General features: G+C 39.3%; 1 protein-coding gene and 1 long non-coding RNA gene across 2 annotated transcripts in view; one reads left to right on the top strand and one right to left on the bottom strand.

Moving 5' to 3' along the window:
• LOC130679095 (uncharacterized) overlaps positions 1-16,221 on the bottom strand; it is a 173,400-nt gene that overhangs the window by 19,153 nt on the left and 138,026 nt on the right. The window lies entirely within an intron of this gene.
• Positions 1-16,221, top strand: part of C10H12orf56 (chromosome 10 C12orf56 homolog) — a 106,705-nt gene that overhangs the window by 9,301 nt on the left and 81,183 nt on the right. The window contains exon 2 of the mRNA XM_036894932.2: positions 14,055-14,217. Within this exon, the coding sequence (XP_036750827.2) occupies positions 14,055-14,217 (163 nt within the window). The remainder of the gene's footprint in view (positions 1-14,054; positions 14,218-16,221) is intronic.

Here is a 16,221-nt window from a genome sequence, read left to right as displayed (position 1 = left end):
GTGGGAGGGGGTTCTCACTCCCCAACTTCAAGCTCTACTACAAAGGCACAGTAATCAAGACAATTTGATACTGGCACAAGAACAGAGCCACAGACCAATGGAACAGAATAGAGACTCCAAACATTAACCCAAACATATATGGTCAATTAATATATGATAAAGGAGCCATGGACATACAATGGGGAAATGACAGTCTATTCAACAGATGGTGCTGGCAAAACTGGAGAGCTACATGTAAGAGAATGAAACTGGATCACTGTCTAACCCCATACACAAAAGTAAATTTGAAATGGATCAAAGACTTGAACGTAAGTCATGAAACCATAAAACTCTTAGAAAAAAACATAGGCAAAAATCTCTTAGGCATAAACACGACTGACCTGTTCTTGAACATATCTCCCCGGGCAAGGGAAACAAAAGCAAAAATGAACAAGTGGGACTATATCAAGCTGAAAAGCTTCTGTACAGCAAAGGACACCATCAATAGAACAAAAAGGTATCCTACAGTATGAGAGAATATATTCATAAATGACAGATCCGATAAAGGGTTGACATCCAAAATATATAAAGAGCTCACACACCTCAACAAACAAAAAGCAAATAATCCAATTAAATAATGGGCAGAGGAGCCGAATAGACAGTTCTCTAAAGAAGAAATTCAGATGGCCAACCGACACATGAAAAGATGCTCCACATCGCTTGTCATCAGAGAAATGCAAATTAAAGCCACAATGAGATATCACCTCACATCAGTACAGATGGCTACCATCCAAAAGACAAATGACAACAAATGTTGGCAATGTTGTGGAGGAAGGGGAACCCTCCTACACTGCTGGTGGGAATGTAAATTAGTTCAACCATTGTGGAAAGCAGTATGGAGGTTCCTCAAAATGCTCAAAATAGAAATACCATTTGACCCAGGAATTCCACTTCTAGGAATTTACCCTAAGAATGCAGCACTCCAGTTTGAAAAAGACAGACGCTCCCATATGTTTATCACAGCACTATTTACAGTAGCCAAGAAATGGAAGCAACCTAAGTGTCCATCAGTAGATGAATGGATAAAGAAGATGTGGTACATACACACAATGGAATATTATTCAGCCATAAGAAGAAAACAAATCCTACCATTTGCAACAACATGGATGGAGCTAGAGGGTATTATGCTCAGTGAAATAAGCCAGGCAGAGAAAGACAAGTACCAAATGATTTCACTCATATGTGGAGTATAAGAACAAAGAAAAACTGAAGGAACAAAACAGCAGCAGAATCACAGAACCCAAGAATGGACTAACAGTTACCAAAGGGAAAGGGACTGGGGATGATGGGTGGGAAGGGAGGTATAAGGGTGGGGAAAAAGAAAGGGGGCATTATGATTAGCATGTATAGTGTTGGGGGGGGTACAGGGAGGGCTGTATAACACAGAGAAGACAGGTGGTGATTACACAGCATCTTACTACACTGATGGACAGTGACTGTAGTGGGGTGCGTGGGGGGGACTTGGTGAGGGGGGAGCCTGGTAAACATGTGTTCTTCATATAGTAGATTAATGATGGCAAAAAAAAATGAGAGAAACAGTTAAACCTGTGTGTATTTAATATTAGGCTTGAAGAAGAATGGAGAGTCATGGAAAAATGTCATAGTTCAGAAAAGGGGGTATGAACTAAGGATAATAAACTGGGGAAAGTTAGCAAGGCCTTTTTGTTTGGATTCCTCTCATCTTCCCTGTCTTGGAGAGAAGTATGAGCCTTTCCTCCGAGTGTAAAGAGGACAACTCCCCCACAAGGCCTCACCACCTGCTTCAGGGGAGGAGGGTGCGGGAAGATCAAAGACGTTCCACATTTGCCATTTTCTCAAATTCCCTCAGTTCAAAATATTTAGTATGCCAAGGGCTAGCACGTAACTGAACCCTGTCACTTGTTATCTTAAATACATCCAACTATGACCTTTCTTACTCCTTTTTCTGGTGCCACTTGTCCAATCCCTTACCTAGACTATTGAAATTGCCACCAAACCAATTCCTCTTTACATAGCTTTTGGGATGATCTTTTTAAACATAACCTGTAAATTAAACTATACCTCTCTTCTGTTGCAAAACCTCCATAAGCTCCCAAACTCCTGTTCCTACAAGAGCCTCCATGACTGACCTCTCCATCTCGGACTCACCTACCACTCCTCTGTGCTCCTCACACTCGTCTTTAACCCCTCGGGGGCTTTGCCCTTGCCGTCCCGTCTGGGACTCTGCCTCCAGGTCTTCAGAGGGTTGATCCCTTCTCATCAGCTGCGTTTCCAAATGTAGCAGCATCTCCACAGAGATGCAGCATGTAACCACTCTAAAGTACTATTCCCCCATCACACCACATCTGTTTCAAAGCACTTGTCACTATCTACATTGTAAAATTAACCTGTTTAATGACTTATTATTGTCTATCTTGCAGAGTAAATGTAAGCTCTATGAGCGGAGGACCTTGTCTGTCTTGTTCATCCCTGGTCACCATGACACAATAGTGGATGGTTGGTAATTATCTGTCAGTTGGAAGCATGGATGAATGGATGCTCAGGTACATCATACAGTTTACCTCCTACAGGAGGAGATCCAATTTCCTTATTTTCCAGTGTTGACAAATCATCACACTGGCCAGGGTCGTGTTGGCCAGTTAGTGACAGAGCCAGAGTAAATTCTCACAGGTCTCCTGATGCTCAGGTTCAGCCTGCTTCATGCTTCCTCTGTGCTTGTATAAGATGATCCCTGTGTTGTTTAGCTGAGTCATGCATTTTGGTAGTAAGAGTTATATAAGAAGTATATAATGATTTTAGATGAGATCTGTTATGGATGCTTCTTTTCTTCTTTAACATTTTTTCCCCTTCTATTTGGACTTATCTGTAGCATTTCAAAGCTGTCACTATGGGAGGCAGAAAGAGGTGATAAACTCTTATCCATCATTTTGGCTTCTTACTAGTTTGCATAGAATAGCTTGGATTATGCATTCAAGTCTTGAGAAACTCCATGAACACAGGCCTTTTATTGGTTTGATTCACTGGTGTATGCCCAGTGACTGGAATGAAAGATGTATATTGGTCAAGACAGCTTAGGTGAAGTAGCACTAACAACCCCAAAGTCTCAGAGCTTTAACACAACATAGGGTCTGTGTCTCACTGTGAATTAGCAAGAGGCTCTCCCTGTTCACCTTAGTCACAAGATATGTAATTCTTAGTCACACATATAGTATCAGAGACTCCACTCAGCACATGATTACTTAATCACCATGGCAGGAGGAAATTAACTGGGCAAATTATGTATTGGGTTTTAGGCTTCTATCCAGAACTGACACATGTCACTTCTCACATTTCATTAGCCAGAGTCAGGCATATGGCCGTGCCCAAGTTAAAAGGGGGCAGGAAAATGTGATCCTACCAGGCATGCATTCCACATGCTTATGGAGAACAGGAATACTTGTGAACAGCTTTAATGCCTACCTCAAATTCCTGACCTTTACTGAGTGCTTGCTATATGTGTCACTCAACTTCTGTTCTATTCACTTAACTTAAATTGGGGTTGTTATACAATCCCAGATAATACTGTTAGTGCAGTTTTACAGGTAAGGAACCTGATAACTTTAGGTTATCCCTTAAGTGGCAGAACCAGAATTTGAACCCAAATAGTCTGGCTCCAGAGCCTCTAGGCTACAGTTGTCTCAGTACACAGTAGGTTATTTAAATAAAAAGTTCTCATTGACTGAATAACCAGAAGATTTTAAGCTTTTCAAAAATAGAAACTCCATCTTATATTCTGTATGTTTCAATTTTGCACTGTGCAGTAGGAACTTAAAAATATCCATGATGATTTGAATTGAATAAATTAGAAATCATCTGATATTCAACTGCTGAAAGCTTAGGGTTCTTTTATTTTCTCAAATTAAAACTGACAGAAGTTATCTGAACCATGATACCAAGGTACAAGGTAAACATGAAATTGTTCACAAAATATTGAAAATAAAAATTAAGGGGTACCCTTTTGTATTTTTTAAGTAGTATTTTAATTTAAAATTTTTCATTAATTTTGGTATTATTTATGTACAATTACATGAGCAACATTATGGTTACTAGACTCCCCCCATCATCAAGTCCCCACCATATACCCCATTACAGTCACTGTCCATCCACAGTAAGATGCTGCAGAGTTATTACTTCTTTTCTATGTTATACTGCCTTCCCCATGTCCCCCCACTGGTACATTATGTGTGCTAATCATAATACCCCTTTTTCTCCCTTATCCCTCCCCTCTTACCCATCTTCCCCAGTTCCTTTCCCTTTGGTAACTGTTACTCCATTCTTGGGTTCTGTGAGTCTGCTGCTGTTTCATTCCTTCAGTTTTTGTTTGTTGTTATGCTCCACAGATGAGTGAAATCATTTGAGACTTGTCTTTCTCCACCTGGCTTATTTCACTGAGCATAATTCCCTCTAGCTCCATCCATGTTGTTGCAAATGGTAGGATTTGTTTTATTCATTAGCTGTATGGGAGGTAAATTCTCTTAGCTTTTGCTTATCTGGAAATTGTTAATCCCTCCTTCAAATTTAAATGATAATCTTGCTGCATAAAGTGATTTTGGTTCCAGGCCCTTCTGCTTCATTGTATTAATTACTTCATGCATGCCACTCCCTTCTGGCCTGTAAGGTTTCTGCTGAGAAGTCTGATGATAGCCTGATGGGCTTTCCTTTGTATGTGATCTTATTTCTTTCTCTGGCTGCTTTTAATAGTCTGTCCTTATCCTTGATCTTTGCCATTTTAATTACTGTATGTCTTGGTGTTGTCTTCCTTGGGTCCCTTGTGTTGGGAGATCTGTGGATCTCCATGGCCTTAGAGACTATCTCCTTCCCCAGATTCAGGAAGTTTTCAGCAATTACCTCCTGAAAGACACTTTCTATCCCTTTTTCTCTCTCTTCTTCTACTGGTACCCTTATAAGTCGGATATTGTTCCTGTTGGATTGGTCACACAGTTCTCTCAATATTCTTTCATCCTTAGAGATCCTTTTTTCTCTCTGTGCCTCAGCTTCTTTGCATTCCTCTTCTCTAGTTTCTATTACATTTATTGTCTCCTCCACCATATCCAATCTGCTTTTAATACCCTCCATTGTCCTCCTCAACAATTGTATCTCCAACCGGAATCCAATCCTGAGTTCTTGAATATTTTTCTGTACCTCCATAAGCATGTTAATGATTTTTATTTTGAAATCCCTTTCAGGAAGATTCACAAAGTTGATGTCATTTAAATCTTTCTCAGGTGTTGTATTCATAATTTTACTTTGAACCAGGTTCCTTCAGCATTTCATATTTGTATATGGCGCCCTCTAGTGCCCAGAAACTCTACTCTCTGGAGCTGCTCAGCCTCTGAAGCAATGTCGGGTGTCTCAGGGGAGTGGTATTGGTGCCTCGGGGAAGAAAGAGCTGTTTCCTGCTTCCCGGCTGCTATGCCTGTCTCCACTACTTGAACCAGTGGGCTGAGCACATAGGTATAAGCCTCTATCCTTTGCATTTGTAGTTGCTGTAGACAGGTCTTCCCTCTGGTTGGCCTAATGCCAGGGTAGGGTTTGCTGGTTTGTGAGCCAGGTGAGGCTGGGCGAGAGGAAGGCACCGTAGGCTGTGTATCACAGAGGGGTTCCTTGGATCTGTGTAGCCAGGCAGGGAGCTGGAGTGCCTGAAGATCATGAAAGCTCCCAACTTGCTGGGCAGAGTTCACCCAGACAATTTTGTCTACCTGTCCTTTCTCCTGAGCAGTAAGCTCTGTGCAATCCTTGCCCCTTTAGCAGCTTTTTCACTGTTAGGACGTCTCTCAGACTGCCTGCCTTTCTTTTGTCCCAGAGCAACCAGATCTGGATCCCTGCTTTCCACAAGTGGCTGGAATCTCAGTCTCTCCAGGAATTCTGCCTGTCTTAGCTTTCTAACCCCCTAATCACAAGAGTACCATGCAAGCACCATGAAATGTAGGTTTGTGCTCCCAGAGCAGATCTCCAGAGTTAGGTATTCAGCAGTCCCAGGCCTCCACTCCCTCCCTGCTTGGTTTCTCTTTGTCCAGCTGGTGAGCTGGTATGGGGGAAGAGCTTGGGTACCACCAGGCCATGGCTTTGGTATGTTACCCTGTTCCATGAGGTTTATTCTTTTCTCCAGGTGTATGCAGTCTGGTGCACCCCTCTTTCTTGTTGCTCTTTCAGGATTAGTTGTATTAATTATATTTTCGTATTATATGTGGTTTTAGGAGGAAGCCTCTGTCTCACCTCTCATGCTGCCATCTTTAATCCTGTCTGTGGAGTGGGTTCTTTAGGGTTTATTATGTAGAATATCATGTCATCTGCAAACAGGGACAGTTTGACTTCTTCCTTACCAATCTGGATGCCTTTTATTTTTTTGTGTTGTCTGATTGCCATGGCTAGGACCTCCAGTACTATGTTGAATAAAAGTGGGGAGAGAAGGCATCCTTGTCTTATTCCCAATCTTAGGGTAAAAGCTTTCAGGCTCTGTTAACTATGATGTTGGCTGTTGGTCTGTCATATATGGCCTTTATTATGTTGAGGTACTTGCCCTTTATACCCATTTTGTTGAGAGTTTTTATCATGAATGGATGTTGTATTTTGTCAAATGCTTTTTCAGCATCTATGGAGATGATCATGTGGTTTTTGTCTTTTTTTTTTTTGTTGATATGGTGGATGATGTTGATGGATTTTCAAATGTTTTACCATCCTTGCATCCCTGGGATAAATCCCAGTTGATCATGGTGTACGATCCTCTTGATGCATTTTTTGAATTTGGTTTGCTAATATTTTGTTGAGTATTTTTGCATCTATGTTCATCAGGGATATTGGTCTGTAATTTTCTTTTTTTGTGGTGTTTTTGCCTGGTTTTTGTACTAGAGTGATGCTGGATTCATAGAATGAGTATGGAAATATTTCTCCTCTTCTATTTGTTGGAAAAGTGTAAGGATAATGGGTATTATGTCTTCTCTAAATGTCTGATAGAATTCAGTGGTGAATCCCTCTGGTCCAGAGGTTTTGTTCTTGGGTCATTTTTTGATTACCGATTCAATTTTGTTGCTGGTTAATTGGTCTGTTTAGATTTTGTTTCTTCCTGGGTCAGTTTTGGAAGGTTGTATTTTTCTAGAAAGTTGCCCATTTCTTCTAGGTTTTCTAGTTTGTTAGCATATAGATTTTCATAGTATTCTCAAATGATTCTTTGTATTTCTGTGGTGCCCGTCATGATTTTTCCTTTCTCATTTCTGATTCTGTTTATGTGTGTATATTTTATTTTCTTCTTAATAAGTCTGGCTAGGGGTTTGTCTATCTTGTTTATTTTCTCAAAGAACCAGCTCTTGGTTTCATTGATTTTTTTCTAATGTTTTATTCTTCTCAATTTTATTTATTTCTTCTCTGAATTTTATTATTTCCCTCCTTCTGCTTACTTTGTGCTTCATTTGTTCTTCTTTTTCCAGTTTCAATAATTGTGAATTTAGAGTATTCATTTGAGATTGTTCTTCTTTAAATAGGCCTGGATAGCTATATATTTCCCTCTTAGAACTGCTTTCACTGCATCCCACAGAAGGTGGGGGGTTGTGCTATTGTTGTCATTTGTCCCCATATATTGCTTGATCTCTGTTTTAATTTGGTCATTGATCCATTGATTATTTAGGAGCATGTTGTTAAGCCTCCATGTGTTTTTGGGCCTTTTTGTTTTCTTTGTACAATTTATTTCTAGTTTTATACCTTTGTGATGTGAGAAATTGGTTGGTACAATTTCAATCTTTTTGAATTTTCTGAGGCTCTTTTTGTGGCATAGTATGTGGTCTATTCTGGAAAATGTTACATGTGCACTTGATAAGAATGTGTATCCTGCTGCTTTTGGGTGTAGAGCTCTGTAGATGTCTGTTATGTCCATCTGTTCTAATGTGTTATTCAGTGTCTTTGTCTCCTTACTTATTTTCTGTCTGGTTAATCTGTCCTTTGGAGTGAGTAGAGTGTTGAAGTCTCCTAGAATGAAGGCATTACATTCTATTTCCCCTTTTAATTCTGTTAGTATTTGTTTCACATATGTTGGTGCTCCTGTGTTGGGTGCATAAATATTTATAATGGTTATATCCTGTTGTTGGATGACCCCTTTATCATTATGTAATATCCTTATTTGTCTCGTTACTTTCTTTGTTTTGAAGTCTATTTTGTCTAATACAATTACTGCAACTCCTGCTTTTTTCTCCCTATTATTTGCATGAAATATCTTTTTCCATCCCTTCACTTTTAGTCTGTGCATGTCTTTAGGTTTGAGATGCTTCTCTTATAGGCAGCATTTAGTTGGGTCTTGCTTTTTAAGCCAATCAGTGACTCTATGTGTTTTGATTGGTGCATTCAGACCATTTACATTTAGAGTGATTATTTATAGGTATGTACTTTTTGCCATTGCAGGCTTTAGGTTCATGGTTACCAGAGGTTCAAGGTTAACTTCCTTACTACCTAATAGTCTAACTCAACTCACTTAGTATGCTATTACAAATACTATCTAAAGGTTTTTTTCCCCATCCTTTTCTTCCTCCTCCATTCTTATATATTAGGTATCATAGTCTGTACTCTTTGTCTATCCCTTTTTATTTCCTCTGTTGACAGCTATTTAACCTTAGGAACACTTCCATCTATAGCAGTTCCTCCAAAATAAACTGTAGAGATGGTTTGTGGGAGCTAATTCTCTCAGTTTTTACTTCTCTAGGAATTGTTTAATCCATCCTTCAAATTTAAATGATAGTCTTGCTGGATATAGTATTCTTGGTTCTAGGTCCTTCTGCTTCATTGCAGTAAATATATCATGCCACTCCCTTCTGGCCTGTAAGGTTTCTGCTGAGAAGTCTGATGATAGCCTGATGGGCTTTCCTTTGTATGTGATTTTCTTTCTTTCTCTAGCTGCTTTTAATAGTCTATGTTTATCCTTGATCTTTGCCATTTTAATTATTATATGTCTTGGTGTTGTCCTCCTTGGGTCCCTTGTGTTGCACCTCCATGGCCTGAGAGACTATCTGTTCCCCAGATTGAGAAGTTTTCAGCAATTCTTTCCTCAAAGACTCTTTCTATACCTTTTTCTCTCTTCTTCTTATTCTGGTACCCCTATAATACAAATATTGTTCTGTTTCATTGGTCACACAATTCTCTCAGTATTCTTTCATTCTTAGAGATCCTTTTTTGTCTCTGTGCCTCAGCTTCTTTTTATTCCTCTTCTCTAATTTCTATTTCATTTATTGTCTACTCCACCATATCTAATCTAGTTTTAATACCCTCCCTTGTGTTCTTCAATGATTGGATCTCTGTCCTAACTTCGTTCCTGAGTTCTTGAATATTTTTCTGTACTTCCATGAGCATGTTACTGATTTTTATTTTGAAATCTCAGGGAGATTCATGAGGTCAATTTCATTTGAATCTTTTTCAGGTGTATTCATAATTTTGGTTTGAACCAGGTTCCTTTGATGTTCCATATTTGTCTGTGGTGCCCTCTAGTGCCCCGAGAGTAGTGCTCTACTCTCTGGAGCTGCTCAGCCCCTGGAGCAATGTTGGGTGTCATAGGGGAGCCATGTTGTTGCCTGGGGGTAGGAAAAAGCTGTTTCCTGCTTCCCAGCTGCTATCCCTGTCTCCACTGCCAGAACCAGTGGGCCAAACACACAGGAGCAAGCCTCTATGCTTTGTGTTTGTAGCTGCCATAGGCGAGGCTTCCCTCTGGCTGGCCTGACACTGGAGCATGGGTTGCTGGTTTGCGAGCCAGGTGCAGGCTAGCCGGGAGGAAGTCCCAGCAGGCTATGTATCACGGTGGGGGGCCTTGGAGCTGCACAGGTAGCCAGCAGGATGGAGCACCTGAAGATGGTTTAATCTCCCAACTTGCTGAGCAGAGTGCACCTCAAAATTTTGTCTACCTGTCCTTTTTCCTGAGAAGTAAGCTCTGTGCAATTCTTGCCCCTTTAGTAGCCCTCTTGCTGTTAGGAAGTCTCTCAGACTGCATGCTTAGATCAGCTGGATATGAATCCCTGTTTTCCTCAAGCAGCTGGAATCTCTGTCTCTCCAGGTATTCCACGTGTCTTAGCTTTCCAACCACACTAATCATGAAAGCACTGTGCAAAGTAGGTTAGTGTTCCCACAGCAGATCTCCAGGGCTAGGTGTTCTACAGTCCCAGGCCTCCAGTCCCTCCCTGGTCTGTTTTTCTTCCTCCTGCTGGTGAGCTGGGGTGGGGGAAGGGCTTGGGCCCTGCTGGGTCACAGCTTTGGTATGTTACCCTGTTCCGTGAGGTCTGCTCTTTCTCCAGGTCTATACAGTCTGGTGCAGCCTTCTTTCCTGTTGCTCTTTCGGGATTAGTTGTATTAATTATATTTTCATGTTATATGTGGTTTTAGGAGGAGTTCTCTGTCTCACCTCTCCTGCCGCCATCTTTAATCCCGAGAAAACAACATCCATAATATTTCAAGCAAATAACCACAATAAAATTTCCCTTATCACTTTCATTTAGTCCTATAAAGTTAATTCTTGTTCTGGTATATTTTGTGTCAGGAATCTCACAAAGTCACCTGCTTCTTGACCTAATAGAGTCCTAGAAATCCTCATTCAGCCCACTGGTATAGTCTGAAAGTTGCCTAATTTAGCTTGGCTTTAAAGTGTTCTGCTTGAAGAACCTGGTTCAATTATTTTTCGAGACTGTCCTTTGTTACAGACACAAACTCTAATTCTTTGCTTACAGTAGAACCTTCAAGTAAGTATCACAATAAAACAAAAACCTATCTGTAGAAGACAGACTTCAAATGGCTGTGGTTAGTTTATCATTGAGATCTTTCAAATGTAAAAGATTTGATATCAAATGTAAAAGGGTTCATATGAAAGATAAACAACTGACTGGAAAATTTGGTTATTCCTATGGCATGCAAAACAAAGATGATAAAGCCCTTGCAAAAAAAATTTTTAAGCACGAATTTAAATTTTTATAACTGTTAACATTATTTATGAATAGTGTTAGCTTAGTTGATTAGTAAATCTGTATAAATTTAGGAAAAATAAAACCCAGCAGAGTAAAATACATGTATTTTTTATGTTACACAATAAATCTGAGATTCAGTTGTTTTTACACCAAAACCATTAAATTAGTCTTGTTTGTCAAAGACATACATTAATTACATGATCATATTCTAATGACTTCTTAGTGTTTATTTTCATAATAGTAATTTTTTATGTATAGAATATTTAAAATATTATATGTTAAGTGTACTTATTTTCAGGGAATCACAAAAAAATGTTACTTACGTAAGTGTATTTATCTCTATAAAAGCCATCAGAACAGAGCTTCTTTAAGAGTCCTTATAATTAATTTACTAGTACCTTCTAGAAATAGGAAAAGGTTGCCCACTAACACAATAAGAATTAAAGGCTCTTCTAAATTACAGATACACAGATACAGAAAAAGCTTATTTCAGATTAATGAACACAGAAACACAAAATCTCACTGGAGAAGATAGCCAACAGCTATTCTCCCTATCAAAGGGCAATAATCAGTAATCTACTAGACATTATCAATTTGTAACAGTATGAGCAAAATCATTTGCATTATTACCAGTTTTTTACAACTTAGAGAGTTTTAAAACAGCTCAAAGATAATAAAAGGTAGAGAACATATAGAAAATATTTTTTGCCTATTTCAAAGCCTTTAATATTTTTTCCTGACAAAGGCAAGAGGAAAATACTTATAATACAGAGTTATACAAAACAGAAAACTCAGCTATATGTATAATTCTAATTTTATAAACATAATTTTTCAGGTTTCAAATAACTTCAGGCATTTACGAGGACTTGTGCCAAAGAGAATCCTATGCTAAGTATGAAACAATAACTAAAGCACCTCCTCTGCAGACCTCCACTGGGCTATGCTTCTTTAGTCTGGTTGGAATTACTCTATATATTTGAAAATAATTTTTAAATTAAATTTGAGTAGATCTTGATAGCGTTTCATTAATCCATCTTCCTGTCTTCAACTATTCTGAATTAACTTTAAAAATTTTTATTATTCTTATTTGATACTTCCTTCAGATATTTGTGAAGAGAGGATGAAACTGGATAATCTCTGGAAACATTTGAACCCAAATGCTTTTAAATCTCTCCATTGTGTGTTTCATTTCAGATACTGTATTCTTTAATGATTAAATCTTGTTCCTGAATTCTTCCCTAAGCTCTTGAATATTTTTCTTTAGCTCTGTGAGCATGTTTATGATATTTATTTTGAAATCTCTTTCAGGAAGATTGATGAGTTCAGTTTCAGTTGGCCCTCTTTCTGGTTTTTGTGGGACTTTGGTTTGATCCAGGTTCCTTTGATGTTTCATATTTGTAAGTGGTGTCCTCTAGTGCCCAGAAGCTCTACTCTCTGGGGCTGCTAAGCCCCTGGAGGGATGGCAGGGGTTGCAGGTGAGCAGCACTGGTGCCTTTTGGTAGGAGAGAGCTGTTTCCTGCTTCCCGGCTGCAATGCCAACTCCACTGTCAGGGCCAGTGGACCAAGTGCACAGGGAGAAGCCTCTATGCTTTGCTCTTGTAGCTGCCATAGGCAGGGCCTCTCTCTGGCTGGCCTGGCTCAATGGTGGGTGCAGCTGGTTTTTGAGCTGGTGCTGGCCGGGAGAAACGCACAGCTGGCTGTGTATCATGGTGGGGGGCCTTGGAGCTGCGTAGCTAGCCAGGGGGCTGGAGTGCCTGAAGCTCCTGAAAGTTCCCAATATGCTGGGCAGAGTGCTCCTGAACAATTTTGTCTACCTGTCCTTTCTCCTGAGCAGTAAACTCTGTGCATTCCTTGCCCCTTTAGCAGCCCTCTCACTGTTAGAAAGTCTCTCAGATTGCCTGCCTTTCTTTTTTCCAAGAGTGGCTGGATGTGCATCCCTGTTTTCCACAAGCAGCTGGAATCTCAGTCTCTCCAAGTATTCAACCTGTTTTAGCTTTCCAACCCCACTAATCTCCAGAGCACCATGTAATTAATGTTCATGCTCCCAGAGCAGATCTCCAGGGCTGGGTGTTCAGCAGTCCTAGGCCTCCACCCCCTCTCTGCCCCCACTCCCCATTTCTCTTTCATCCTCTGGTGAGCTGGGGTGGGGGATGGGCTTGGGTCCGGCTGGATCACAGCTTTGTTTGGCATGTTACCCTGTTCTGTGAGGTCTTTTCTTTTCTCCACGTGTATGCAGTCTGGCACAGCCTTCTTTCCTGTTGCTCCTTCAGGTTTAGTTGTATTAACTATATTTTCATATTATATGTGGTTTGGGGAGGAGGTTTCTGTCTCCCTTCTCACGCTACCATCTTTAATCCTCTCCCAAATGCTGAGTACTTGCAAAACGCCTATAGAGGACTCCTCTTAATGCTTGAATTAATGGCTTTAAATATGCTTCTGGTGATTCTTTGCTTTACTCTTAGCTTTTCAGTCATATGCTATTGCAGCCTACCTGTCATATAAAGGGAAGTAGGTCATTAAAGAGAAGATCTAAAAATCCTACGTATTTATCAAGACCTTTTCCCTTTTTAATCAAGAATAGAAACAGATCACTTTGGAGAAAAGAGAAAGCTATCCAGGAACAGGAAACTTCCAGTAGCTCAAACCTCAATGTTGGTATTCACACAGTCTCTGTAGGCTGTTCCCTAAAATGGACTTGTCTCCTGCATAGAAAAAACCCTGCATAGTTTAAACCCAAGTCATTATACATTTTTGAGACTTCTTTAAGAAACCTATTTTCAAAATGGAAGGTGGGAGGAGATATTTTAACAAGCATAAACATTGTTACTATTTATTTGGCAACCCTATAGTGTTAAGTTTCTTGGGTTCCCTTTCTGAGCACATTTTTTCCTAAGGACTAAAACAAACAGAGAAAGAATTGGGCAACCTAACAAGAAGAGGACAGATTTCTGAGGGAAAAAAATAAAAAGACAAAATGAAGCTTAACTTGTCCTAAATTTAGGGGATCTATTATTCTGGAACAGATAAGCAGTTGTATTTGTCTTCAAACAGTTAAATTAATTTTTTTTTTAGATTGATGATTACCCAGAATTTTTGAGTCCACTAGACAGAGAAATCAACCAACACATTCGTATCATCTATTCTTCAACTGTTTTGAAAAAAGAGTGTGAAAGAGCCAGAGGAGTCAGGAAATTCTTATTTCCAGCTCATCATGCCAATTCTAACAACAAAAAAGGTATATATTTCTTAAAGTGTCACAAGAAAAGATGTTTATGAGACAAAAAAGATAATATTCTTTTTTTCCTCCACAGCTTTACTGAGGTATGATTGACAAATAAAAATTATAAAGGTATAAAATGTGATGTTTTGATGTAGTTATCATTTCACCATAGTCAGGCTAATTAAGATATCCATTACCTGAACATAGTTCTTTTTTGTGTGTGTGGTGAGAAACTTGAGATGACTCTTTACAAATTTCAAGTACACAATATATTATTATTAACTACAGTCACCATCTTGTACACTTTGGTTTCCAGAACTAATTTTATAACTTAAACTTTGTACCCTTTGACTAACATCTACCTTTCCCTCCACCAACCCCCAGCCCCTGTAACTACCATTCTACTATCTGTTATTATGAGTTCAGTATTTTTAGATTCCATATAAGTAAGTTTATATAGTGTTTGTCTTTCTGTCTCTGGTTCATTTCACTTAGCATTATGTCCTCTAGGCTCATCTGTGTTGTTGCAAATGGCAGGATTTCTTTCTTTTTTTATGGTTAAGTTATATTGTGCACACACACACACACACAATTTCATTTATCAATTCATCTCTTGCTGGATACTAATTTTTTTTTCATGTCTTGATTATTGTAAAATAGTGCTGCTGTGAACACAGGAGTTATGGTTATCTCTTTGAGACAGTGATCTTATTTTCTTTGGATATATACCTAGAAGTGGGATTGCTGGATGATATGGTAGTTACAAGTTTAGTTTTTTGAGGAACCTCCATACAGCTTTCCATAGTGGCTGCACCAATTTACATTCCCACTAGCTGAGCACAGGGTTTCCTTTCTTCCACCTCCTCGCTAACACTTGTTATCTTTTGACTTTTTGATAATAGCCATTCGTACAGGTGTGAGGTGATAATTTATTGTGGTTTTGACGTGCATTTCCCTGACAGTGATGCGGAGAAGATAATGTTCTTTATACAGAGGATGAGATGACCAATTGAGCAACACCAAAATGCCTGGGCATAGTTTGCCATGAGTAAGGACATGTAGAAAGAAAGAGAAGAATGGAAAGAAGGGAGGCAGGGAGAGTGAAGAAATAAAGAAAAAGAGATAAAAAGGTGTGCTAAGTATTTGCTTAAAAAAAGAATGAGATAGAATCTGGATTCCATTTGGTCAGTTCATTTGATTTTAATAACCTTATTAACAACCATGGATTTTAATGAAAAAACCTGGTGAAGCAGGCTTTAGATTGTGAAACTGGCTTTAGAAAGTAATCTCTGTGAACTTTTGGCCTCCTATCAGCAAGGAAAGCCACAGGTCCTACCCTGATAATTATAGGTTATTATTGTTATTAACAGCACTCACTCTTCATTCAAAAATATTTGTTGGGAATCTGTTCACAAGAACTGTATGATGCACACTTAGATAAGAAGATGAAAGTCATCTTTTGATTTGTTTTTAGGGAGCTCAGCATCTGATGCAGGTAATCTTCCTACTGTAGCCAAGGAGATCTAGAAAATCCACAGTGTGGTGGGGAGAGGAGAGGATGAACAGTCAGGGCACCCAGTGCTCACCCAGCTCAAGCAGAGCTGCTCTGCTTTTCTGTTTCACAGTTTGGGCTTTACCTAACGGCTTCTCGTGAGGAAATTTTAAAAGTCGGAGGATGAATGGATAAAACTAGAACAGAATATATAGTTCATCCTTACACTGTTTATTTTCATGGTCTTATTTTATTATATACATATATGTATATGAAATGTATATGTATGTAATGGAGCCTTTTAGGGTATGAATCCCTGTAATTGGGAGTTGGTGAAAAGCAGAGCAAAAGAGCATGGACTTTGGATTCAGCTGAGCTCAGATTTGAATCCTGGCTCTCACCTTTCCCCACTGTGTGACTGGAAATCATTTAACCTTTGTAAGCCTCAGTTTCCTTGTCTCTAATACAAGCTTCAGAGGGTTGTTGTATAACACAAAATAATGTGGGCACACAGCAGGAAAACAGTC

This window comes from Manis pentadactyla, chromosome 10 (assembly GCF_030020395.1).
Source record: "Manis pentadactyla isolate mManPen7 chromosome 10, mManPen7.hap1, whole genome shotgun sequence".
NCBI lineage: Eukaryota > Metazoa > Chordata > Mammalia > Pholidota > Manidae > Manis > Manis pentadactyla.
This window is presented reverse-complemented; position numbering and strand designations above follow the sequence as displayed.